General features: G+C 51.2%; 1 protein-coding gene across 1 annotated transcript; it reads left to right on the top strand.

Moving 5' to 3' along the window:
* The first annotated feature begins 5,360 nt into the window (after positions 1–5,360).
* LOC127692365 (histone H3.v1-like) lies at positions 5,361–6,842 on the top strand. The gene is made up of 3 exons (XM_052192634.1): positions 5,361–5,418; positions 6,043–6,190; positions 6,329–6,842. Exons 1-3 carry the CDS (start codon positions 5,361–5,363, stop codon positions 6,840–6,842), a joined length of 720 nt encoding a protein of 239 aa, XP_052048594.1.
* Positions 6,843–26,666: the final 19,824 nt, after the last annotated feature.

Genomic DNA, 26,666 nt, shown 5'->3' on the forward strand with positions numbered 1-26,666 from the left:
CACCAGAAGAGGGTGTCGTATCTCATTGCAGATGGTCATGAGCCACCGTATAGTTGCTGGGGTTTGAACTCAGAAGTGTCGAAAGAGCAGTCAGTGCTCTTAACCCCTGAGCCATCTCCCCAGCTCTATATAAATAAATCTTAAAATAAAAAAAAAAAAATACAAAACATGGCTTCTGGGAATGTAGCTTGTATGATCAAGTACTTGCCCGGCATGCGTGACACCCTGTATTCCATCCCCAGAACAGCAAAAACCAGATGTGGGGATCCTAGCACTTAGGAGGTAGAGACAGGAGGACCAGGAACTTATCATCTTCAGTTACATGTCTAGCTTGAAGATCATCAGCCTGGGAGACAAAAGACCAAGTGTGGTGGGAGGAGAAGGGAAGGGAAGGGAAGGGGAGAAGGGGAAGGGAGGGAGGAGGAAAGAAGGGTTGGAACTATAGCTTAGCACCTAAGATTAGCACATACTGACTGCCTTTTCAGAGGACCCTCTTTGGGTCCCCAGCACCCAGCAGGGATGGCTCACTATTGCCTGTAACCAGCTCCAGGATCTCTTCTGGCCTCTGGGGACAATAGCTCGTGTGTGTGTGTGTGTGTGTGTGTGTGTGTGTGTGTGTGTGTGTGTGCCGTGCATGTGTGTGCACACACACACAATTAAAAGCAAAACCTTTTTTAAAATAAATTATTAAAGAGCTGGAGAGATGGTTCGGATGCTAGGAGAACTTACTGCTCTTGCAAAGGACCCAAGTTTGGTTTCTGGGCCGAACAGAGTGGTTCACAACCGTCTATCATTCCAGCTCCAAAAATCTGATACCTGCTTCTGGCCTCCCCAGATCCTGAATGCCTGCGGTGCAGAGAAACAGAGAAATGAGAGGAAGCAAGAACTATGGTGCTTGGGACCATAAGCTATACGGGAGCAGCAGACTCTGGACTTACTCTGGAAGCAAAAATAAACTATGTTAAGGCACCGCAGAAAGCGGAAGAGTTGCTTAGTACCCCAAGATCTTCTGGAGACACAAGGAAGAAGAGTTTGCCTTTTCCTAAGGTGAAAAGGACCGACAAGTGGTTGGGACGGTGTGGAGTATGGCGACCTGGTTTCTGAAGTTGAGTAGATGAAATCTGAGATCCCTACTAGATGTTCAAATGGTAACAGGAAACTGGATTCTTGGGTCTTCACATGGAAGAGAAGGACAGATAAATGGCAGAGCTCAAAGAACAAAGCCGAAAAACTCAGGTCTCCCGGCTCCCAAGGGAACTCTTTCCCCAGTAAAAAGAAAGCAAGCTCTCACACACAATGGACACGTGGGAGCTCCGTGCTCTAGAAAGTTAGGGCGCAAAAGAAGAAATACGGTAACTGCGCACACTGCCTCCGGAGCTGCGGGAGCTCAAGGCTCAACGACTAGGCCGGCGTCTGCTCGGCAAGTTACCTACAGGAACTTAGGAGAAGTGGAGCCGCCCAGGGCTCCGCGTTCCTTGCGGGAGTTGCTGCGGGTCCTAGGGACGAGGAGCGGATCTCCTCTGAGGTCTGGATTTCTTCTCTGCCCTTTTAACGGTCTTGACTCATTTCCCACAGCCATTTACCTAACCCTGTTGATCAGCTTCCTGGAGCTGGCCAGGAAAGACAAGGAAGAATCTGTGACAGGCCCGGCTGCGGTTGCTGAACCCCCTCATGCACTCCCAGGCTGGGTCTCCCAGATCTTCTGGGTGTCGTCCCTTTGGTTCCAAGTGGCAGTGGGAAGCCTAACCTGCCCAAGGCCCCACAGTGAACCCCAAAGTTGTGCCAATGTCTGGGATGCCCAATATTTCGGCAATCTGATGAGCACTGCAGACCCCATGCCACCAGGGGCGTCGATGGACTTGAGTTTCATAATTACCAGCCCTATGAGCTCAACGTTCCTCCTCTCCGAGGTGTCTCAGTTTCTTTTTCTGTATAAAAGGAATCGCTACCGCCCTGCCTTCCTGTCCTATAGATGTACAAAAGATTAAAAAAAAAAAAAAAAAGAAAAAGAAGAAAAGAAAAAAGCAACAGCTGTTCTTGACGAACGTGGCACTGTCCTGGACTCAGGGCACCAGGCCTTGTGTCCTTCCAGCTTTGTACAGCAACGTCACCTCTCTAGTCATGGAGCATGAGGGGATTAAAGGGACGGACAGGCCAGAGTGGAGCCGTCAGACCCGAAAGAAACCCCAACACAAAGCCACGGTGTCTGCCCTGCCCTTAGGGACTCAGGGGTCAGTGACAGGGGTCTTGGAGGAGGAGGGGCTGGAGGAGCGGAAGTTCCCGCTCCGAGGCCCCACACCCCGCCACCCCCAGCCGGCCCGGGGGCAGGTGAAGAGAGACCGGGCTCTGCTCCAGGTGGCGGGGCAGAGACGGGGGTGGGGGAAGGCCCGGCAACAATGGCACTTTTATTTGGGACTGTTGGGTTCAGAGAGGGTGGGCGGAGGAGGAGGAGGACGCCGACCGGGCCGCGGGGGAGGGGACCGGCCGCAGCATCTGGCTACACACCTGCTCCTTCTTAACCCTGTGCGTGCTGAGCGCTGGGTTGGCGGGGGCGGGCTAACCCGCAGCAGAGGCTGGGGGGCACCTCCCTTGAGCCCTTGGCCAGGCTTGGAGATCTCCAGGAGCAGGAGCAAAAGGGATCCCAATAGAGACAGGACTCCGATGAGCTCGGATGTGTGCCCTTGGATCCCGGTGGGACTCCAGCAGGCAGGAGAGCAAATCGGGGTGGCTTTCGTGGGGGAGGCGACGACTACCTGCCGGCTTTCCGGAGGCCTTGCGGTGGCCAGGGACCTCCCAGACGACACGGCTGGTCGCGCGGTTCCCTTCCAGGCTCGGCGCTGCAGGTGAGCCTGGCGCCCAGCACACTAGCTCCAGACTGAGCCTCGCGGACGCCCCCTGCCGGCGGGGAGGCTTGAGCCCTGCGCTGCACCTGCCCGCACCCAAGACCCACCCTCTACCCCCACCACCTCCCAATCCCGCAGTTCCACGGTGTTCTTCCCCACACCCCTCACCCCCGGGTCAGTCCGAGGCCTGGCACACTGACGCGCTGGCACAATCCGAGCTTGTTTGTAGGCGGAGGAGCTAAGCCGGGTGCGGCGGCCCTGAGCCAGCCCACTGATCCCATAAAATATTATTTGTGTTTAAAAATTCCAGTAATTGGCTATGCAGCCGCTTTTTCCGAGCCCCGTGCCAAGCGCAGTAAAAATTCGCAGTCCGGCCGGAGTTATTTTCATCATGCAAATTCCCATTTTCTGTAAACAGGGTTAAAACGTTTGGAAGGCTCCCCTACACCACCACCACCACCACCCACACACACACCACCGCCACCATCCTCCGCGGCTGCAACTAGAGAAGAAAAGTTAGCAGGATGGTGGTCAAACGGGTCTCGATCCTGCGATTACCTGGGTAATTGGAGACCATAATTCAGATAGTTCCTCGAATCAATGTCCCTTAAAGATCAGCGCCTGGACTCTACTGGATAAACTCCCATTTCAACTTTCTCCTCTTCCTCTATCTGAACAACATATATCATTAAATCATGAAATTGTTGTTGAGTTTGTTGTTGTTTAAAAAGAATTAACTTTTATTGGGGGAGGGGCAATTGCCAGAGGACAACTTGCAAGAGCCAGGTTTTGCCTTCCATGCTATGGGTCCCTGGAATGGAACTTAGGTCATTACTCTTGGCAGCAAGGGGGCAGCCGCTTTTCCCCTTTTATCACACTGAGATCCAGAGAACAGCTTCTTCAACAGCACGTAGTAAATTTATACTAGAGCTCAGGCCCACACGGGTTACCCAGTTGCCCAGCCGTCGGAACGCCTGCAGGGGCTGAACAGTAGAAGGCAGAAGCGGTTGGCCAGTGTTTCACCCTCCATGGGGAGAAACTGAAAGACTCCAGGCCTAATAACTGCGGGGGAAGACTGCAACTCTCAAAGTCCCCACTTCCTGTCCTTGCCTAGAGGGAGGAGGGGGGAGTCCCAGGCAGGGCCTTGGAAACCCTGACTAATGGGCAGGACCTGTGCCGGACTCCGCCCACGGTTGGTTCTGTCAGCTGCGGGGAGCTACTGAGAGGGAAAATTACTCACGTGGGAGGGAGGGATTGTTTTTAAGAAGAGGCAGATGGTAGAGAGGTGGAACTCGAAAGAAAGTTCGCAACACATTGTTGCCGGTGGTATGTTATTATTTGCAATATCTGAGGTCCTACTATGCGTATGCGCCAGCCATTACTTTTCGTTTGCGCCACCTGTTCTGCACAAGCTGGAGAGATGGGAACTAACTTCGCAGATGAAGATACTGAGGCTCTAGCCGGTTGCCCAGGGTAACCAGTAAGGGAATCCCCATACTTAGCTCATCCCGAAGCCTTTGCAGGCTTCCTTCTTCAGCCTGGATCGTGTGCCTCAGCCTTCTAAGTCACCAAACCCTAGACCTCTCTTCTCCTTTAAGATTCCCTAGAGAGGCAGACTAGCTGTGCTGTGAGCCTGACCTTACTCTAGCCAATAAAAACAAGGAAGAGAGACAACAGAAGAATCACACAGGGATCCTTGGTAGTCCGCCACCCTCTTGTGTGCTCCCAAGACAATCACACACCTTAAAGCGGCACAGCAGAAGCAGAAGGCTGTGGTGTTCCGGTCATGGGCACTGCAGCACCAACTGCAGGGCAGAGAGCCTTTGCCAGTTCTTCAGTTCTTCACTTTCCTGCTCAGAAATCGGCTAAGCTTACGACTCCAGCTATACAACTGTTAAAAAAAAAAAAAAAAAAAATCAGGCTCTCCATGCCTGCTGTTCAGGAGGCCGAGACAGGAGGCTAACGAGTCTGGAACCAGCCTGGGCGAACTAAGAGACCTGTCAAGAGCAAAACCAAAACCAAAATACCCACATCAGATTCTCCAGTTAAGTTTAATGAGCATCAAAGTTTATCATCAATGTCTAGAAACACTCTCAGTGTCAGGCACAATGGTACCCAACCGCATACTCAGCTTTGAAGGTGGAGACAGACAGATCATAAGTACCAGACGAACTTGGGACTACATAAGGAGATCTGGCCTCAAAAACAGTCAGGCATTGCTGGTGCTAACCTTTAATCCCAGCAGCGCCTGACTCTTCAGAGGAGAGGGGTCCCCAGCTGAACTGTGGGCTTTGTGTAATATGTCATTCGCCCCACAGAGGAGCTGGGAAATGGAAGGATTCCAACATCCCAGAATGCCTAAGGAGCCAGATTTGGTAAAGACACTATGGCCCCTCTGAGACATATGACTCACAAGGATGATGTCACAATAGGTCTGGAGGTGTGGCTCTTCCCTTTAAGCTAAGATAAAGCAGTTCTTCCTCACATTCCCTTTCCTTCTACTCCCGAGTGGATAGAATGGAGTGGCATGGGCAGGTCCCATGGCCTGTCAGCCACTGGGCAAGTGACTTCGGAGGTCCGTCTCATGGACAGACATGAGCAGAAATAATCTCAAACCCAAATCTATACAGAATTACTGGTTAGGAATGTGTGTGTGTGTGTGTGTGTGTGTGTGTGTTCAAGGAAGAGCTCGGTAAGGCTCTCTGTAAGCATCCTTGACAAGCCGGGTACAAACATAGGTAATGGTAACCATTGGAGAGAAGAGAGGGGTTGAGGGACCGACCCAAGGTGAGGCAGCTGTCAAGGTGATGAATGGTCCAGGCTTTGGGCTCGCTTCACCTAACTGGTAGAGTTTTGTCAGGCAGAGGGACTGAGAGCCCGGTGTAGCAGCACATATCTGTGGTCCAGCACTTGGAAGGCTGCAGCAGCCAGGGGAATTGAGAGTTTGAGGCCAGCCTGAGCTATGGAGTGTAACACTGCCTCCAAAACAAAAAATACTAAAGGGGTTTGTCAATATATTCTAAGTGGCAAGATGGACATCCAAATAGTCCAGCATTGGTAGACCTAAAGCCTAAATCTGGGGTGAGAGGGTTTGCTAGGGAAGGTGGGGCCTAGAGATTTGGTTCTTCCCAAACCCTGAATCTGTCAATCCTGGATTCTCTTGATGTGAGGTTCCTACCACCCCTTATTTTTTTTAAAGAGGAAAGATGGGTGAATTCTATCTTCAATCCTATCTCCAAGATCTCATCAGTGGAAGATATTTGGGACAAAGAAAAACATGAGGAAGAGGAGGAGGAAGAAGAAACGGAGGAAAATGTAGACCAAGAGCAAGAGAAAGAGCAAAGCAGGTGTGTTAAGACACAGCGCGCACCTTTTCCCTCCCATCCCTCCCAGCTCTGGAGATCCCCAGTCTACGGCCATATTGGATATGGCCGCGGCTCCTCAATCTCCTTGCCTTGACTCCACCCTTCCTTCTGTTTGCTCAGGATCAAGGCCCTCCTCGGAGTACCGAAGCAGACCTCGGTGTGGGGCCTGATGGCTTGGCCCAGGCCCTCCCCAGAGCAAGCCCGGTGGTGGGAAAATTTCTCCCTGCCCCCACTCCGCGGACCCTGCCTCTGCCGCTGCAGGCTGAGCTCAAAGATGAGGCTCCACCCCCTGCCCTCCATGACTTCCTGCCCTACCCCTAAAGCCTTGCCTACGTTGGCATCTAGAGAAGAGTGTAGCTGGCTGAGAAGCCAGCCTCTGATGGAACCTCTACCAGCGTCCAGATTGAAGACCCCCAAAGCAGTTCCCAGACTTCCTCCCAAGGTCTCCCCTAAGAGATCTACTATCCCCAAGAGGGGGCGACAGCAGACCCCAATGTCAATGTGGCCTCCGATTATCATCAACCCTCCCTCCAAGAGCTCTGCTCTGAAGGGACAACACACACCCTCTTCCAAGGAGGCTTCCCACACCCCAGGTGCCTGGGGCAATCCTTTGCCTCATCTTCCTTCAAAATAAATATTTTTGTTACACCAGCAACAGGCTAACAGAGTGCTGGGCACTTTGCAGTGTATTAGCTCATGTAATCTTCACAATATTTCTAAAAAATTGAAACATAGATCAGGTTCCTCCATCCCCCACTCCCACTCCCAACAGGGTCTCCTGCTGCTCAGACTGATCTCAAGACTTGCTATACAGCGAACTTCTAATCCTCCTGCCTCTCTTTGGAGTACTTGAACTACAGGCATGGTCACAAGGCCCAGTGTATAGTCTGAGCTACGGTCTTGGCTTTTTATTTTACATCGCTCCAGCACGGGAGATTTCACTCTCGTTTATTCAGTTATTTATGTCAGTATATGGACTTGGGAACATTTATGTTACACTTGGAGTATTTAACACTGGCATATTTATTCGGCTGCTCAAGTTGTTCTTGTTCTCTGGTCATGGGGGGCTTCTGCCCTTGTACCCCATGTCCCTTTAGCATACGCCTGTCAACCTGAGCTTTGATGACAAAGAGCTTCTTTTGCCTTGGTTCACTTCAACAATATCATGCCCCCTGGAACTATAAAGCACTAGGAAGCTAGGCATGTGGCACACACCTATAATCCTGGCACTTGGGAGTTAGAGGCAGGAGGATGGCCACAAGTTCCAGGTCAGCCTGGGCTACATAGGGAAACCCATGGTAACAAGGTACTCAAAACAAGGTAAAAGTTAGTGGTCAGAACACATTGCTCACTTGTGAGTGTCCTATCCTGGTCTAGAATCAGCTAATTCTCCAAGGTACCCTGCTCCCTTTTTTAGAAAGCCTAGATGTGGGTATTACGTGTTCTTGTTACTACTACACGCAGAAGTGCGCGCGCGTGTGTGTGTGTGTGTGTGTGTGTGTGTGTGTGTGTGTATGCAGGGGCATTAACATGTACAGTCGAATATATGCATGTGTGCACGTATACATGTACAAGTAGAGGTCAGAGGACAGCTCCAACTATCAATTTTTAGATGCTACCCATCTATCCATCTTTTTTCTTTTTTGAAGGACAGGGTTTCATGCTGGCAATGGTGGTGCATGCCTTTAATCCCAGCACTCAGGAGGCAGAGGCAGGCAGATTCTCTGAGTTCGAGACCAGCCAGCCCTACAATGCCTGTCACAGGATAGATAAGCCAGAGCTACACAAAGAAACTCTGTCTCAAAGAAAAACAAACAAACAAAATAATTTAATTTAACACAGGGTCTCCCACTGACCTAGAGCTTGCCAATTTGTCTAGACTGGCTGGCCGGCGAGCCCCAAGGGTCCATCTGTCTCCACCTCACCAGTTCAGTTCATAAATTCCCACCATCATGCACAGGTTTTTGTGGCATGAATCCACCCTGAGTTGGCAAAGGAAGCAGCTAAGCTCTGAGAGGTGAAGGACGCCTATGACTTTGTAGTTCCCAGGGCCCAGACAGAGGTGAGGAGCAAGACACAACAGGAGCATCCTGGGAAAGGGACCAACAGGGTCATCACTTCCTCAAGACCTGGCTGAGCAAATCCTCCCCACTCCCCCTCCCACCCCCATCTTTCCACTCCCCCATACTCCCACTCCTCCACCCCTCACCTCCACCCCCATCTTCTCCATCCAGGACAGGCTCCCAAACCCTCCTGGGCCAGAAAACCAGAGTGTGATGCTGGGGCAGACCTCAGTGCTGCCCCTCACTGTAAGGTTGTCCATGTCCCTATCCTACACACCCCTGCTCTGCTGGTGTTTTCCTCAGGATTAAATGTGCAGGCCTGAAAACTCAGGATAATAGTTACTTATAAGAGACACAAGTTTATTTCTCTCTCCCACAGCAGGAAGCTCATACTTAAGATGCTGGGGGGTGGGGGTGGGGGGGTCTGGCAGGTTGCTCAGTGGGTAAATGGCTGGCAGCACAGGCTGTGGACCTGAGTTTAGTCCCCAGAAAGCACATAAAGATGAACTGACTCCACAGTCTTCTGACCTCTGCGTGTGTGCCACAAGGCGCGCACACACCCACACGCACGCGTTATACACAGACATTTTTATTTTTTAAGCTCGGAGTTAGTTTAGTCGTTCACGAAGTTCTCAGAATTCCAGGCAGCTCCTCTTCAGCCATCTTCCTGACCCCATGGCTTCTACCTCATGATCCAAGCAGTCTCCTCAAGTTCCAGCAATCACACCCACATTTCGGTCAGCAGCAAAACATCCTCGAGGATCCCAACTGACATGTGAGCCTTAGTCCGACCTGTGTCGAGGTCGTGCTGAGCTTCACAAGGATCTGGACGCTGGAATCTTTCTTCTGAGTGGGTGCACGTACAACAGAGGGATCGCTGACCCATCACAATACTAAGGAAGACAACAGATACCTACCAGGGCCAGCTACTAGCACATCACGGGGAGAGCAGATGGTACTGGAGGGTCGGGGTGTTAGGGAAATGGGGAACTTGAGCTGCCCCCATCCTTGGTCTCTTCCTCCAGAGAGCCTCCCTGCAGCTATCGTTCCCTCTGCTGAATGACTCTAACATGCACTCCCTATGAAACCACCACCTAGCAACCCAGACCTGAGTCATCTTTCTGCCCTTCCCTTTTTCTGCTCCAGAGCAACCTATAAACCCTCCCCGCCTTGCCCCTCCCCTGACCCCACCTGCTAATGGACTCTCCCTCTCCTAGCTCCAGCTATTTCACAGACCCACCCTCTCCTGGTCCCTCCTACTCCACAGAGCTCTCCTCTCATGGACCTTTCTACTTCACAGGCCAAGCCCCACTAGACCACCCCCCACTTCACAGGCACAAGCTCTCCTGAGCCCTTCTACATGACAAACATACCCTCTCCTGACTCCTGCCACTTCAGACATACCCTCCACTGACTCCTCCCACTTCAGACATACCATTTACTGACTCCTCCCACTTCATAGGCATATCCTTTCATGGCCCTTCCTACTTCACAGACACACCCTCTCCTGACTACTTCTACATCACAGACACACCCTCTCTTGACTCCTCCTACTTAACAGATATACTCTCTCCTCACCCTTCCTACTTCACAGACACAACCTGTCATGACCCCTCCTACATCACAGACACACCCTCTCCTAACCCCTCCTATATCACAGATATACCCTCTCCTCATTGCTCCTACTTCACGGGCACACCCTCTCCTGACTCCTCCCATTTCACAGACATACCCTCTCCTGACTTCTTCCACTTCAGACATACTCTCTCCTGACTCCTTCCACTTCAGACATACCCTCTCCTGACTCCTCCCACTTCAGACATATCCTCTCCTGACTCCTCCCACTTCAGACATACCCTCTCCTGACTCCTCCTACTTCAGACATACCCTCTCCTGACTCCTCCCACTTCAGACATACCCTCTCCTGACTCCTCCCACTTCAGACATACCCTCTCCTGACTCCTCCCACTTCAGACATACCCTCTCCTGACTCCTCCCACTTCACAGGCACACCCTCTCCTGACTCCTCCCACTTCACAGGCACCACTGGCTAATAGGCCTAAAAGGTTATCTTAGACAAAGCACTTACTGTGCTCCGAGCTCTTCCTAACTTTCACAATCACTCCAGAAGACAGATCAGCAAAGGAGATTGCCACGCAAGAGGGCACGCCAGATTCAGCTCAAGTCCAAGGCTGACTGACTCGCTTATGTTCAGCCTAATGGGGCTGGAAGAAAGGCTGGAAGCTCTCTCTCCCTGGGCATGCTCACCACACCCTTTACACTCTATCTACCTCTTCATCCTTGGGGTCTGGACCAGAGCAGGGGGTAAGGAAACCACACCCCTCCTGCAAATCAGAAAGTCAAAGAGGAGGTCAAGGTGTGAGCTGGGGATTCAGGCTGGCCCTCTGCTGTGAGGGGGTTGTGAGAGAGTTGGGAGGGGATGTAAGTGCCCACATTCTGAATGCTTCTGCCCTGTTCGGGAGGTGGGGGTATCCTCGATATAGGGAAGAAGGGAGCTATGCTCCCTTCCCTGACTAGCTTTGCCACAGCCTCTTACAAGGCTCATAGGAGCTGAGACATGGCGGGAGGGAGGCCATTACTGTGGGGCTGAGAATTGTAAGTGCCCTGGAAGTAGTTACATCTGTCTGAGGAAGGAAGGGAAGGAGAGAAGCCCCCAAGTAGGAGGGGGATAAGAAGGGAAGAGTAGAGAGGTCAGGTCTGAGGGGTTGGCTTTTGCAGTCATCCCAGGAACCCATCCCTTCTTCCATTTTTAAGGACAACATGAGGAGGCAGAAGGTGGGGAGAAGGGGTTGCCCCTCAGCATGGCTAGTTACCCTGAGAGTCAGCCTAGGGCAAGTGGCTGACTCACACTAGACTCACACCCCAGCCCAGCCTCACAGGAGCAGAGAGCACCAAACATTCAGATTCAAGAGGCAAAGAGAGGCCACTAGCTTCCCACTCTTTCCGGATTGCTAGCCGCCATCCCAACTCCCCATCCCCCGCCCCCACTCCAGCCATGGGGACACAGACCACCTTACCCATCTCTTTCCAAAAACACCACACTCCTCCGGGTTTTGCTTCTTAATAGCTGTGTGGCCTTGAGCAAACTGCTTAGCTTAGAGCCTCAGTGTCTCCGGCTCTACAATCGCACACCTCATAGATGCGGGCTGCCAGCTGTAAGTGTATATACATCCCTTTAAATCCCTGTACTGGAGAGGCAGAGATAGATGGATCAGAGGGAGTTCCAGGCCCGCCTGCTCTACATAGAGGGTTCTAGGACAGCTAGGGCTACAAAGTGAGACCCTGAGTCAAAAAGAAAAGGAGACAGAAGGAGCTGGAAATTCAGCTCAGCAGTTTAGAGCGCTTCCTTCGTAGAGGACCTCGGCTCCTTTTCTCAGCAACTACAAGGCAGTTGCTACCCTTAACTCCAGTTGGGGGAATCCAGCGCCCTCTTCTGGCTTCCAGTGACTCCTGCCACATGCGATGCACATAAACTCGCGCAGGCTCACACACGGACACAAAAATAATAAATATTTTTGTTGGGTTGGTTTTTTGTGTGTTTGTTTAATCATAGCTGCTGGAACCAGACTAGACTTAAAAAGGATCCCGTGATGGGATCGCTGGGAGGCTGTAAGCGTCTCAAACCCTATCCGCTCCCTGGAGGGAAAGGGGCGCCAGGGGCCTGCAGGGGTCGCTGTGAGAGCGCTCCCACCTGCACTGGTGGAGCTGAGGGGAGACGGGGTGCAATCCATCTGAGTGCTGATGGATACCCCCAGCTCTGCAAACTCCCCACCCAATCCGGGTCCCTCGAGGGGCTCGCGCCACCCCTCTGTGCACTGCAAGGGTCCCTGTGGGCCACCCCAGGGCGGGCTGGCCTCCCGCTGCGGGGCCGGGGCCACGAATGGGCGCGTCAACTGGGGCAAATTAACACGTAGCAAAACACCCCAGCACCTGGAGAAACAGGAGCCGGGCTGGGGGAGGGGGCCCGAGCGGGCGATAATTCACCCGGGCGTCCTGCGGCCTCCCGCCGCCCCCCAGCTCGGCCGGCAGCCTCCGGTTTCAAAGGCGGACAAATGGCGCACTGTGCGGCTGTGAGGCTCCCTCCCTAAATCTTCCTGTCTTCGACTCCGTGTAACCTGAGCCTCCCGCGCTGACCCTCCCCCGGAGGCCTAGGGGGACCGGGAGGGATGCTGGAGGAGGGGGCAGCCCGAGAAAGTCTGAGCCTTCTTTGCTTCCCTTGGCTGGGGTCAACTCCTGCCCATGTCAGTGGCTGCCCTGGTCCCTCAGCCATGGGGGTCTCCCCCCCAACCCTGGGATGCTGAAGTAACGGAATGTGCGCCTGCTGCTTTGAAAGGGAGCTCCCTGCTTCTAGATTCTTCGGGTAGAATAGGGTATGCAAGTGTGTGTGAGGTGGACTGGCTGGGGGCAGAGATCCCATGCGGAAAAGTAATTTTTTTCAAGTGGAATTGGAAGAGAGCAGAGTCATCGCCTGGCCACCTCAGGCCCAGACAGAGCCACCTGCAGACCCTCCTCATAGGCCACTAGCAAGCAGCCTGATGACCGGGAGGCCATTGAAGGGTCAGATTTTCCCTGGCCAGCACAGGATTGCCTGGCTGCAATCCGGACCAGGGTCAAGTGGGATCCCAACACCCCTCGGGAGTTCAGGCTTCTGAAGGCTGAGGGCGGTTAATTAAAAGGGGGTTGTCTGAATGGGGGAGGGGCGACAGCAGAGGTGAAGGGCAGGGTTAGGCCGCTGTTGAACCCAATAGAGAGTCAACAAGGCTAAGGGGTCAAGTCACAGAGCTGAGGGCTGGGCTCAGGGAATCGGAATCGCAGATGTGGTAAGGATGCCCTCACAGATGAAGCGTGCCGGCGAGGCCTGCGGGGTTAAATGAACTTCATTCCTTCTGTAAGCAACCAGGTATCGCGGAATACAGCATAATCATGGATGCAGAGGCAGAGGGATTACCACAAATTCCAGGCCACTCAGGATTACATAGCAAGAAACTGCCTAAAACAAATAAACAAACTGAAAGGCTGAGTGGTAGAGCCCTTGCTTAGTGTACATGTAGCTGTATCCTGTAACCCCAGAACTTGGGAGATGGAAACAGGGAGATCAGAGGTTCAAAGTTATCCTCCACTACACAGAAGCCAGACTGGGATATAGGAGACATTGTCTTAGAAAGAAAAGGGTCTGGGGCCATAGTTCAGTAGTTGGAGCGCTTGCCTACCTTGTGTGGTGAGGTCCTGGGTCAGTCCTCAGTTTACCAAAAGGCTCTCGTGTGCACCCGTTCTGTCCCACGTTAAACAGGGACATGAAGTCTGCCCCTCTGTGCTTACTCGTGGTTCCGTGACCCAGTGGCCAAGGCTGTGGAGAGAGAGCTAGGAAAGATTAGCAAGTGACAGGGTGTGCTGTCCCATGCTGGGACCCAGCCTGGAGGCCTCTGGGACAGTGAGGGAGCCAATTCAGTAGACACCTGCCATGCCCAGCCAAGGAACGGGCACTCGGAAAAGTCCCTGTCCGAAAGTAAGCCTGGCCCAGAACGTTCCAGAACTAGCTGTGGGATGTGGGAGAGAAACAGAGGGAGCTAGGGAGGTGAGGGTCTGGGAGCTGAGTTAGGGTTCTCCAGGGCTGGCTCCCTACCTACTGCCCCCTGGAGAAGAGGGAATCCTTGGGTGCCTATCTTCAGAGCCCAGCACAGAGAGGGGAAAGACTGAGGGGTGGGAGACATTAGAGTCTGGTGGTTAGAGACCTGTGAGTCTTCACCCCTTGGGGTGGGTGTCAAATGACCGTTTCCACAGCAGTAAATTCCTGCCTATCGGGGAATTTACATCACAATTCCTAACAGTAGCAAAACTGCAGTTATAAAGTAGCAACAAAAATAATTTTATAACTGGGGGGGCACAACGACATGAAGAAGTATATTTAAGGGTGGCAGCATTGGGGGGTTGGGAGCCACCACAGGTGGAGCAGGTCTTCCAGCCTGTGGCCTCTGGGTAAGCTAGGCAGCTGCCTTCTGAGTCTCTCCCTCCATATCTCTCCCACCAGAGCCTCGCGCTTCCACAGCAGGAGACACCACTCACTGGAACCAGGTTTGAAGAATTTTGTCACCCATCCGCCCCCCCTTGTTTGCTAATAAAAAAGACGGGGGGGGGGGGAGAGGCCCTGTCTGCTCTCCTCCCATTCTCCCCCTGCCGATTCCCTCTCCCTTTCTATCCCCAGAGCTGATGCAGTTAATTGGAGCGTCTTGAAAGTGCACATTAACACAGAGCGAGCGGCGGAGACGGCTTGGCAGCGATATCGTTATCACTTCTTGAGCTCCAGCCAAAATCCCCTCGCGGTCAAAACACAATTCTTTAAACTAAACAATTAAAGATTTGTGCGGAGTGTGGCTGCCATGGGGTATCAGCCTGGGAACCTCTGCCGTGTGTCAGCGACAACCTGGTCTGGGGGCCCAGCCAGGTGATGGGCAAGCAAGAAGGCAGACACCAGGTTCCCCGACAGAGTTGGGACTCCCAGAGCAGTCTGCCCCTTGTTTCCAGATCAGGGTAAAGTGGGTTTGAGACCCCAGAGAAAAGCACGGCAGGCCCATGCAAACCTTGCAAGCCCATTTCTATCCTGCCTCCCTCCCCCCCATCAGGAGCCAGGAGTACAAACCTACCTTAAAGTCACCTAGGCATTGCCAGGGTAGAGTCCAGGCCTCTACACGTGTAAACATTCCTTCTGTTCTACATATTTCATAAAACACATTCAGTGAGGGACTGGAGAATGTTCACAGGATGAAGCCATGTGATGGCGAATGCCCTTAATCCCAGCACTCAGGAGACAGAGGCAGGCAGATTTCTGTGAATTTGAGACCAGCCTTGTCTACAGAGTTTCAGGACAGCCAGAGCTATGTAGAGAGACCCTGTAGACAGACAGACAGACAGACAGACAGATTGATAGATAGATTGATAGATTGACAGACAGAGACTGTTCTAGAGGACCCGGGTTACATTCCTAGCTACCCACATGGTGGCTCTCAGCCTTAAGTCCCCAAGGGGTCACACACCCTCTCTTAGCCTCCAACGGTGCCAGGCACACATGTGGCGAACAGACGTACATGCAAACAAAACACCCATATATATACATAGTAAATACATGCACATACACACAGAGCTACTTGCCACACCCCAGAGCAGGGGAGGCTGGGGAGGCCGAGGAAGGGTTCCCTGCCTCCAGCTGTTTTGAAGTACTCCTCCAGCTGCTGAGGAAGCTGGAGTCTGTAGGAGCAAACGGGAGCCAGACAGCCTTGGACTCATTCCCATTTCCCACTGTCTAGCTGAGTAACTTTGAGCCAGATGCTTAGCCTCTCTGTGCCTTGGGTTTCCCACGTGGACACTGCGATCGATTGATCGGTAACACAGGCTTCTACTTCAGAGCTTGGTGAGAAAATTTAATAAGTTAAATCAGATGAGGACCTAACACACAGGAAGCTCTTAAGGAATAGCCACCGTTGTTATTCTAATGAGTTCAAAGGTAGCCTCCAGTTCTTGCCCGTGCACTGAAAGGGCCTCTCCTGTTGAGTCTTGGATGGGCAGGATAAAGTAGCCCTGTGTGACATCCAAGAGTAGACCACAGTAAGCTTGCCTCTTGTCAAGTTCGCTCTCAAGAACCATGTGTGGAGCCCCCTTGGCTGAACACACCATGATGAGGAAGGCCCGGGTAGCTTCGTGGAGGGGTCACCAGAACAGAGCGAGAAGGTTGTCTGGCCCAGTGCCCAGCAGTTGTGTCCACCCCAGTTGAGATGCTAGACGTGTGAGTGAAACAGATAGCCTAGCTACGCCTCCAAGTCCAGCTTTGTCTGGCTCCAGTCCCGGCTGCTTCCTGTTGGAACCGAGTGAGAGACCCCACAGAAAAGACACCCTGCTGGGTCCCAGCCATCTTGCAGCTGTGACAGACAGTAAATCTGTCCAAAAGAACCAAGTCTTAGGACCCGTAGAGGTACGAGTGGCAGAAGAAGCTCTGGCAATCCTATTTCGCTTGCGTGTGCACTCGTGCACGTGTGTGCGTGTGTGCGTGTGTGTGTGTGTGTGTGTGTGTGTGTGTGTGTGTGTGCACATGTGTGCAATGCATGGAGAGCCAGAGGCCGGCAAAGAATGTCAGATGTCCTGAATGTCCGTCTCTATCTCATTACATTGAGACAGGGTCTCTCACTGAACCCAGAGCTAAGGTAGTAGCCAGCAGGTCTTAATAAGTTATCCTGTTCCTGACCCTCTCCCAGGGACTAGGGCCACACAAGCACATGGCCACACCTGGCTTTTTAGATGGGCACAAATGCTCTTACCCACTAAGTCTCCCCCACCCCACCCCCGAGTCCAGCATCCCTAATTTGAATCTAATTCTGATCTTACTGTGACCCCAAAATGGCCTCCCATCGCTTTTCAAGAATGTATTTTATTTTAAATGTTCTATGTATCTGTATATCCATGTGAATGAATGCTACAGGAGTGCTGGTACCCACAGCAACCAGAAGAGGGCGCTAGATCTCATGAAACTGTTGTGAGCTCCCTGCTGTGGGTGCTTGGAATTGAACTTGGGTCCTTTGAAAGGACAAGCAAGTTCTCTTTCCCTGCTGACTCCATCTGGTCACCTTTTGGGTAAATTCTAGTCTACTTCAAAGCCTGGCAGGTCTCAAAGGCTCTGTTCTACTCTCCTTCCAAAATCACCTCCTAATACTGTTCACTCTTTCCTCTGCTCCGTGTGTACTCTGGCTTTGTAGCCATTCCTTGACAATGCCAGTCAGTCTCCTGCCTCAGAGGAAACTCACGGTTCCTCCACTGAAATGGTTTTCCCTCCACTCCCCTCTGCTTTCTTGTTCTCGGTCAAATGGACGAGTTGGCTCTCCTGACATAGCATCCCTATGACCGCAATAGCCCTTGCCTGCCCCTGCTGTCTTTCCCGGCTGTATTCCCTTGGCTCCTTGACTTATTGCAAGCTTAAGTTTTACATCTCTTGGTTAGCTTTCGACTCTGTAACATAGATCTCAGCCATTATCTGTGGACTGAGTTCTTCTCCATCCGAGGGAAGGAAACAGGCCCAGAGACAGGAGAAGACCTTGTCCAAGGTGGCAGAGCTGCGTCCAGGCCTCCTTCCTCTGCCCATCCTTTCCTCCAGCCTCACCTGCTCTTCCCAGGAGATCCCTTCTTTCACCCCCAACCCTCTTGTCACTCGGACAAGCCCGGAGCCCTCAGCTCCCCCAGTTACTTCTGCCAAACAGTATTTACAATAAACTTTGTTTGAACTTTTGTCTAAGCGATGATAACAATAATAACATGATAATTATACAGAGTATAACATACAGCCAGCTGTGCTTAATTAAAGCTGTAATTTCACTAAGGGTTCCCGAATATGGAGTGAACCGCAAGAGCTGTGCCTCCGGTACCCTATGTGAGGTTTGCATCTGCACCAGGAGTGATCCGGGACCATGGCAGAGTCCCCAGGAGCCAGAGGCTGCCAACAGGGTCTAGCTTCTGAAATCATGAGTGTTCCCATCTTGGGGATGCAGACAGGGTAGGATGGGGTCAGAATGGCCTTGGGCCAAAGATCCGTTCTGGAACCTCTCTCTGATCAAGCACATGAGAGCTTTGTGGGCTCTCAGGAAAAGCAGGAATGTGTGTGTGTGTGTGTGTGTGTGTGTGCACACGGATGTGTGGGATCACGTGTATGACGAAGTCAGAGAGCCTCTGGTGGTCTTCCTCTGGTGGTATTCTATTTTCAGAGACAAGGTTGCTCAGTGGTTAGAGCTCATCAAGTAGATCAGTCTGGCTAGGCTCTAGGCTTCCTCGGACTCTGAGTCTCCAAACCTCGGTTTATTAAAACAAACAAACAAACAAAAAAACACTGGCGGGCTGGTGAGATGGCTCAGCAGTTAAGCACGCTGACTGCTCTCCCAGAGGTCCTGAGTTTAATTCCCAGCAACCACATGGTGGCTCACAACCATCTGTAATGAGATCCGATGCCCTCTTCTGGTGTGTCTGAGGACAGCTACAGTGTACTCACATAAATACAATAACTAAATCTTTAAAAAGAAAAAAAAAACTGGCAACAACTTGGATGTTTATTTGTTTGTTTTAGTTTTTGTCTTTCGAGACAGGGTTTCTCTGTGTATTACTGGCCACCCTAGAACTCGATCTCTAGACCAGGCTGGCCTCAAACTTAGATTCACCTGCCTCTGCCTCCTGAGTGCTGGGATTAAAGGCTACCACCTGTCTGGTTTTGTTTGTTTGTTTGTTTGTTGTTTTGTTTTTTAGTGTGGGTTCTGGGGATCGAACTCAGGACCTTACAGTTGCACAGCAAACACTTTACCCACTTGGCCTTCCCAGCCCTCAAAAGCTGTTTCTTTCAAGACTAGAATATGGGGCTGGTCGGCCGGGGAGATGAGAGACAGGAAGATGAGAACCTGTCGGGGCGGACAGAACAGATGTGGCCTCAGCCCGCAGAACACCACCTGAAGTGGATCGTACAGTGGATGCTGTGCCAGGCGTCGGGGTTAGGTAAGGAGGCATGGGATCTTGCCCAGCTGAATTTGGTTGAGCAAGTCTGAAAGAACTAAGCACACAGAGCTCTCTAGAATGGGCTGGGACAGATAAGCTCTCAGAGGGATCCTGTGGGTCACCTTGTTCCTAGCATATGAACACACAGACATACATGCACACAAATGCACACGTATGCATACATGCAGTAAAGCAAAGGGGGTAGACGTCAACTGGACCCACAGAAAATGATTTCCTGTGGAAATGCTCACCCAGAGTGTCAGGGCAAATAGAGGCAATTTAAACTGCCTGAATGTGCTGCAACCAGGGTCTGGGCTGAGTCGGACCTCACTGAGAAATGCAGACAGATTCTTAGGCAATAAATGTCTCCCTTTCTCTCACCCTCAAACTTAATGGTCCAGGCCTCTCAGAAGAGTGTCCTATCAGCAATGCACACTCTCCCCACGGAGAGGCTGCAGGAAGCAGGGAACGATGGTGAAGGGGCAACTTGGGTTCACTTCAGAGCAACTGGTCCTGGGTAGTGCAAAGCAAGGGCCTTCACCGAAAGGCTGGTATCTCCTGGAGAGCACTTTCCACCACAGCTGTTCCTTGAATTGGTCAGTCTCCGGCACGTGAACTACGCTAGCCCCTTCCTCTTTTCCTGGTCCTTCCTCCTCTTCCTCCTCCTCCTCCTCGTCTTCTTCTTCCCTCTGCCTGCCTGTGCTACACAGGACCACAGTCCTTGTCTATGTGTGCACTCTCTTGCCTGTCTGGGTTCTGCCTTGCAGCTGATACAGAGCCGGGCAATCCTGAAAGCCTGTTCAGGAGTCCCATGCCTGTATACTCCATGCCTGGTGAAATTCCACACCGACAGGTGTCATGTGGCCAAGGCCTCACCCAGGCTTTGGATAGCTTGCCCACGCCCCACAGACTAGCTCAGTATCTCTCCGGCCCTCCACCCTCTGGCTTGTGCCTCAGTCCAACACAGTGTCTCTGACAGTCCGCTGGTTTAAATATAGTTGCTCACGCAAGACGGGGCTAATTTTAGCAGGAATGTGCTGGAAACTTTGAGGGCTCTGTTCTCTAGCTGTCTCCCCTATGCTCATCACCAGGGCGGGAAGAAAACCTGATCGTTCTCCTGTTCCTCACCTTCCATTTCCGGGGGCCTGAACCCATCCAGTTGCTGCCCCTCTTCTCTGCCCTTCCTCAGTCTGTCTAGACATCCCAAGACCAGTAACCATGGAGGAGGTGGTCAGCCATTTTTCCTCCATCCCACCCCAGCTGGAGAGGCACCCACCTGCTTTATACACCAACATCAGCCACTAGCAGCGACCAGCCAGTGTGCAGAGGAGCTGAGTGCCGGGATACCTGCTCAGCCACGCCCTCGACCCGTGGGGAAGCACAAGCAGTGCTCCACTCCACACACCAGGCTCCTGTGATGGCGGGAAGCCCCAGGATCCGTTCAAGGTCACTCCATTCCACATCAACGGTCACCAAGAGCATTACCGTTCACAGGAGCTCTGTCGGCCTTTCCCGGGAGAGCTGAGGCGGGGGATTGGAGGGAGTTAAACACAAAGGGATAAGTCTAAAATGGTGGAGATTCAAAGACTGATTCTGGGAAAGCCTAGACTGTTGAGGCGAACGTGAGGAGAGATCTTGTTCTTTCTATGTCCTTCCTATATCCATCCCACCCTCAGGATGAGGGCAACAGTAAATTCTGTTTATTATTATTAGTTCATTTGGGCCAAGCCAGAAAAAACATCACTACCAGCACTATATCGAGTTGTATTCCAGTCCTGGCCTGCTTTGGAGTGGTATTCGTAGAGCACCCACTAAACATCCTTTATAAAGCACCTACTAAGTGCCTGGCAGTGTTGCAAGTGCCTGACTGCTCAGATAGAGGAGGAACACGGCAAGGGTGGGCTCGGAAGGCCTCACCCAAGTGCTGGTGCCAGGCACCAGTTACAGTAAACAATTAGCAGGAGCCTCCTTACAGCGTGGCAACAGGACAGAGAGGAGAGAAAGAGTTGACACCCAGCTGAGGCTGCCTACCCCGCCCCACCACAGCCATCAACTCATCCTCCCTCCCAGTGGCTGTAACCGCCCTCTCCAGCAGCTCACGATGCCCTGTCTCCCCACAGCACCGTGGAACCGCCAGCGCTGAGAGCTTGTGTTGAGGGTGAGGACAGTTCTATAATGAGGATGAGAATAGTAACAAGGCTGACATTGCAATGAGAGAGCAATGTATCCTAGGGAGGCCTGCCTGCTAGGGACCCTGACGGAGCCCCCGGGCAAATGCTGCCCCCTCAGCTGGACTGGCTTTAAGTCGCCCCCACCCCTTTCCTTTGCCTTTCTCCTCACAGCTCTAAACTCTGTCTCCCAGAACAGTGTGACTTATTTGGTTTTCTTGGTGTCTGTCTCCATATCTGTGGCCTGTGGGCTCTCCAAGGACCAGAGCGGTGCCCAACACACAGTAGCTGTTCCAGGAAGATTGCACATGAACAAATGAGTGTGTGTGTGTGTGTGTGTGTGTGTGTGTGTGTGTGTGTGTGCTGTGCTGTTGTAGACTCGTGCCATGTAAGGGATGGGAGACGAGGTTCCAAGTACCTATGAGAGAGGCTGGGAGGTATATATGTGTGAGGTATATAGAAGGTGTGTGTGTGTGTGTGTGTGTGTGTGTGTGTGTGTGTGTGTGTCTTAGACATGCATGAAGTATATGCACACAGGAGAAATGTCTGTGAAGTGTATGGGATGTGCACATGAGGTAGATGAGTGTGTGAAGTAATATGTGACATGTGTAAGGTGTGTGTGTGAGGTGTGTATGCATAAGGTAAATATAAAATATGTCTAAGTATATTGTGAAGAATGTGTGTGTATGAGGCATATATGAAATATATCTGAAGAATGTTATAAGGTATGTATGTGTAAGAAGTATATGTAAAATATATGTATAAGGTATGTCTATGATTGTGTGTGAGGAGTGCATATAAGGTATATGAGCTATTCATGTGTAAGGTGTGTGTGTGTATCAGGTACATGTGAAGTGTTCTGCAGGTTGTGTCTGCGAGGCAGGTGTGTCTATGAGGTGTGCACATCTTTTTTTTTTTTTTTTTTTTTTTTTTTTTTTTTTTGGTTTTTCTAGACAGCATTTCTCTGTGTAATCCTGGCTGTCCTGGAACTCACTCTGTAAACCAGGCTGGCCTTGAACTCAGAAATCCACCTGCCTCTGCCTCCCAAGTGCTGGGATTAAAGGCATGTGCCACCACCGCCCAGCATGTGCACATGTCTGAATCTCTGAAGTGCATGTGTGTGGCCTTTTGGTCTGGCCACTGAGCCCTGTCACATTGTTCCCACTGAGACTTCTCTCAAGAGTACTTGGTGAGCTCGAAGACGCCGTGACTGCCCTGCACCCAGCCAGTGAGATTCTTCACTCATGTTCTCACCGTCTCCAGGTTCCTGAGACAGACTCTGCCAGAGTCACGGCCACATGCCTGCGTCAACCCCTGGGTCACTGAACATTGGCTGCAGTCGTTAAGAGGGGACACTATCCTTGTGGGGGATTCCCAAGTGAGTTTCCATATACAGCTAAGGAGAAAGCAAGGGTCGTGGGAACACAGCGAGAATGGACCCAACTTCAGAGATGGGGCCTGCTGTGTCCCATCCATCATTCAGATTCCCTCCGCATCCTCACGAGACTGAGAAACTGTCAGCACAGTCAAAGAAGCTGAGAGGGCCACCACAGGCAGCACTCACAAAGTCACCTTCTGTCCCCCTCTCTTCCCAAGATCCCCTCCTGCCCCCCCCCCCCCCGCGGGAAGATGCCACCTTTGCAACAGAAGGCACGAGAAGGGGATGGATGAAGAAGGTATCTGCTCTCTAAGAGTCTTGCACGCAGCTGTCTTTCTCTACCTGACGACACCGCAGCAATGGCTACAGTTAGGTCGCCCAATAAGATACCTTCAGGTCCCATCCTTGACACCTATTCATGTGACCTGGTTTGGAAATCAGTTCTTCACCGGTGTAATCAGGTAACGTCACACTGGGTGTGGGCTGGTGATCTTCTGAAAGGGAAACTATCCAGCTGTCTCTGCCCAGCTAGAAACACTGGGCATGCCATCTAACAGTGGGAAGAAGGACAGACAGACACATCTGCAAGCCAAGAAGCACTGAGTATGAAGCAGGAAGAGGGGCGGAGTCCTGGAGCTGCCCTTGATGACCTCAGACTTCCACTGATGGCGACCTGCTTGATGGAGAGTCACATGGACTCTCAAGCCTTAGAGTGGAGCACAATAGAAGAGATTTGTTTAAATTATCTTGTATGCATGTGTCTCCCCTCCCAGGAGCCCCCAGGCAAATGTCTTCCCCCCTCAGCTGGGAGGGTGCACTTAACATGCCTCTGCCAGTGTTAAGTGGGGAAGGGAGTGGTGTTAATTAATGCCTTGGGGTTTCTTTAGGGACACACTACCTACCACCTTACTGTCTTTCAGCAACCGAATATGGCCTTCCCTAGTTGTAGTAGTCAGAAGTGGAAGCCAGAGACAGACCCTGGACCAGTGACTCTAGCTCCCTGGGACTCCCCATGTCCCTTACTAGCCTCTCTGGACACCCACATGTATATACAGACACAGAAAAAATACACACATACACATAAATAAAAGTAAAATAAATCTTTCGAGACTGGAAAGATGACTCTGTCATTAAGAGCACTCGTTGCTCTTGCAAAGGACTTAGGTTGAGTTTCTAGCACCCACATGGTGGCTCAGAGCCATCTGTAACTCCAGTTCTCCATCTTCTGACCTCCACACAGACCAGGCCTACCTGTGATGTGCATTCATATGTGCAGGCAAAACACACACATAAGACAAATGTGTCTTTATACTTTTGTGTATATATACATGTATGTTTACATATAAACATTTATATATGCATATATATTTACATATAATGTACATGTATACATATACATATACATTTATATTACACTATGTATTTTTAAGAAAGAAAAGCTGCCATGAAGACAGAAATTGTTCAATCAATATATATGCATATTTACACATTTATATATGATATAGACATATATTTTTATATAGACATATGTATATATGTATGTACATACATACATTTATATATTAACTATATATTTTTAGAAAGAAGAGCTGCCATGAAGACAGAAACTGTCCAATCAATATATATGTATATGCATATTTTAATATATGATATATACATATACACTTATATGCACATGTACATATATATTTATATATACACTATTTTTGTTAAGAAAGACATGAAGACAAACTGTTAATTCCTTCAAAGCTTCTTCCCTGCTCCCTCTGTTGTTCCTTTTCCAGCCTCTCTCTCTCTCTCTCTCTCTCTCTCTCTCTCTCAGTCCCTTCCCCTCTCTCCTTCCCTCTTCTCCTGCCTTCCATCCAGTTCTCCCTCCTCCTCCTCCTCCTCGTCCTTCCCCTCCTTTTCTTTCCCACTGAGTAAGTCCAGTTCTCCCTCCTCCTCCTCCTCCTCTTCCTCCTCCTCCCCCTCCCCCTCCTTTTCTTTCCCACTGAGTAAGTAAGCACAACCCTGTTCCCCAAGAGCAGCACATTGCCACCTGTTGCTATGGAGAAGGCCCTTTATCACAAACACTGGGTAAACAGCTGCTGCTGGGAGCCCCTTTCTGCTGGCCAGGGGTTTATTTGGAGAAAGTCAATAAGGAAAAATAAACATTCCAGGCCCTGTGTATATACAGCCTTGGGACCAGTGTTCCACAGCATCTCGGGCCAGCCAGCTCCCCAGAGGGTCAGTGAGCCCCACCCCCTACCTCTGCTCCCAAGATCCTCCACTGAGCGGAGGTGGGCCGCCTCACCCTGGACCATTAGATCACCCTCAGGCTCACCTATGCTGCCCTGACCTGAGACAGGCTTACGGGTGGGGCTCAGTCCTCCCCTTCTCCCTCCTAGACCTGGGTGTGTTGAGAGAGACAGCTACCCCGCCCTCCCGGGCCACGCTGGCCAGTGGTCTCATTCAGAAACCATTTTCTGAGCTCCCTCCAAAGATGCTGAGAGGCCTGGGGGTTGGGGTTGGGGTCCAAAGTCTATCTAGCTCCATTCAGATCCCTCTTCCTCTTCCTCTTCCTCTTCCTCCTCTTCTTCCTCCTCCACTTTCTTTTTAAGATTTATTTTATGGGGACTGGAAATATGGCTCCCAGCATCTGCATGGCTGCTAACAAGCATCTGTCACTTGCGTGTCGGAGAATCTAATGCCCTCTTCCGGTTTTCCTCCAGCACTGTGCCCGCACATGCTGTGCAGACATACCTACAGACAAGCTATCTAGATACAAAAACAAACAAACAAATAAAACAATAGATGTTAAAGGTTAGCAAAGATTTATTAAATATTATTTTATGAGTATGAGTGTTGGCCTGCATATATGTCTATGCATCATGTGTGTGCAGCAGCTGGAAGAAGAGGCTATCAGATCCCCCAGAGAGGGAGTTGCAGATGGTTGTGAACAGCCATGTGGGTGCTGGGAACGGACTGGGTCCCCTGCAAGAACAGCAAGCGCTCTTAACCCTGGAGTCCTCTCCCCAACCTGAGCTTAGTTTCCACTCAGTTCATATGTTCAGCTTTGTTTTGCTTTGTGTTTGAGACAGGATGTCTCTACATAGCACTGGCGGTCCTAGAACTCACCATCTAGACCAGGCTGGTCTTGAACTCAAGGATTGTCCTACCTCTGCCTCCTGAGTGCTAAGATTAAAGGTGTGCGCCAGCATAAGCAACCTAAGATTTGTTTTCTTTTGGTTTGTGTTTGTCTTCTGCTGTCTGTCTATACTGTGAATTCTGTCATTGTGACCAGTGCCTGCTTCAGAGCAGAGTACACCGTGTTTGCAAGAAAAAGATTGTTAGGAAGGAAAGTCAATGTAGGTTACTGGGAGCTGTTTCCCATATACCCCAAAGTACGTCAACTCACTGTGTCCTAGAGGGAAGGACTCTGTGTCCAGCATCCATCTCCCATCCCAAGAAACATGAGGAAAGTGAACTGGGAGTGGGGGGAGCTGGGGGTGGGGGGCTAGGGGGTGGAGGACCCCACTGATGAAATTTGATGTTACCATGTGAAACAGTTTCCTTCCTCAGCCTGGCTGGGTCCGTGTGCCAGGAACCACCTTGTCCAGCTCCAGACATGCAGGAGATTCTGCTAGGCTTCACCAAGTTGTCCTGTGCCTTCTCATTAAAGGTTCGCACCCTGCAGACTCCGGGCCTGGGATGCCTCCCACCGTGGTCCCCTCCCTGTGCCTGCCCATCTCCTCTTCCTATGCTCTGAGGAGGACAGGAGCCCCGCAGAGCGGAGCTCCAGCATACCAGGAGTAAGGGAATTAACATTCCCAGGTTGTAATTATACCTTCCTCTGGGTGACACCTAAGAAAGCATCTTTTTATAAAAGCAGGTAAATTGAAGGCTTTTGGGGTTGTGGGGACGGTTGTATTTTTAGCAAGCTCCTCTCACCACCTCCAACTGTCAGAACCACGGTGAGTGCTCTGGCATTGGTGAGCTCGACTGAGAAGGGTTCCCAATAGGCTTTGGGAATTGTTCAGAAGCCAATCCCAGAGGCACTTAGGAAACTCTTCAAGGCTGAAGAGGTGGCTCAGCAGGTAAAGATGCTTGCCACCAAGTCGGCACCAAGAGTTCAATGCCCAGGACCTGTATGATAGGAGAGACTCCAGAAGCCCTGACTTCTGACCTCTGACCTCCTCAGGCGCACTGTGGCATACACACACCAACAGCATGTACACATAACACACACATGCACTGAATGAATGAATGAATGAATGAATGAATGAATGAATATAAAAACTTAAAAAGAACCCAGTCAAATTAGGACCCATGAT

This window comes from Apodemus sylvaticus, chromosome 9, assembly GCF_947179515.1.
Source record: "Apodemus sylvaticus chromosome 9, mApoSyl1.1, whole genome shotgun sequence".
Lineage (NCBI taxonomy): Eukaryota > Metazoa > Chordata > Mammalia > Rodentia > Muridae > Apodemus > Apodemus sylvaticus.

Bases quoted from the DNA above. Each gene is read 5' to 3' on its own strand.
- LOC127692365 (XM_052192634.1), top strand. From the start codon at position 5,361: ATGGAGTGGCATGGGCAGGTCCCATGGCCTGTCAGCCACTGGGCAAGT. The intron at 5,419-6,042 runs GTCCGTCTCATG...TTTTTTTTAAAG, and splicing joins CTGGGCAAGTGACTTCGGAG to AGGAAAGATGGGTGAATTCT. The intron at 6,191-6,328 runs GTGTGTTAAGAC...CTGTTTGCTCAG, and splicing joins CAAGAGAAAGAGCAAAGCAG to GATCAAGGCCCTCCTCGGAG.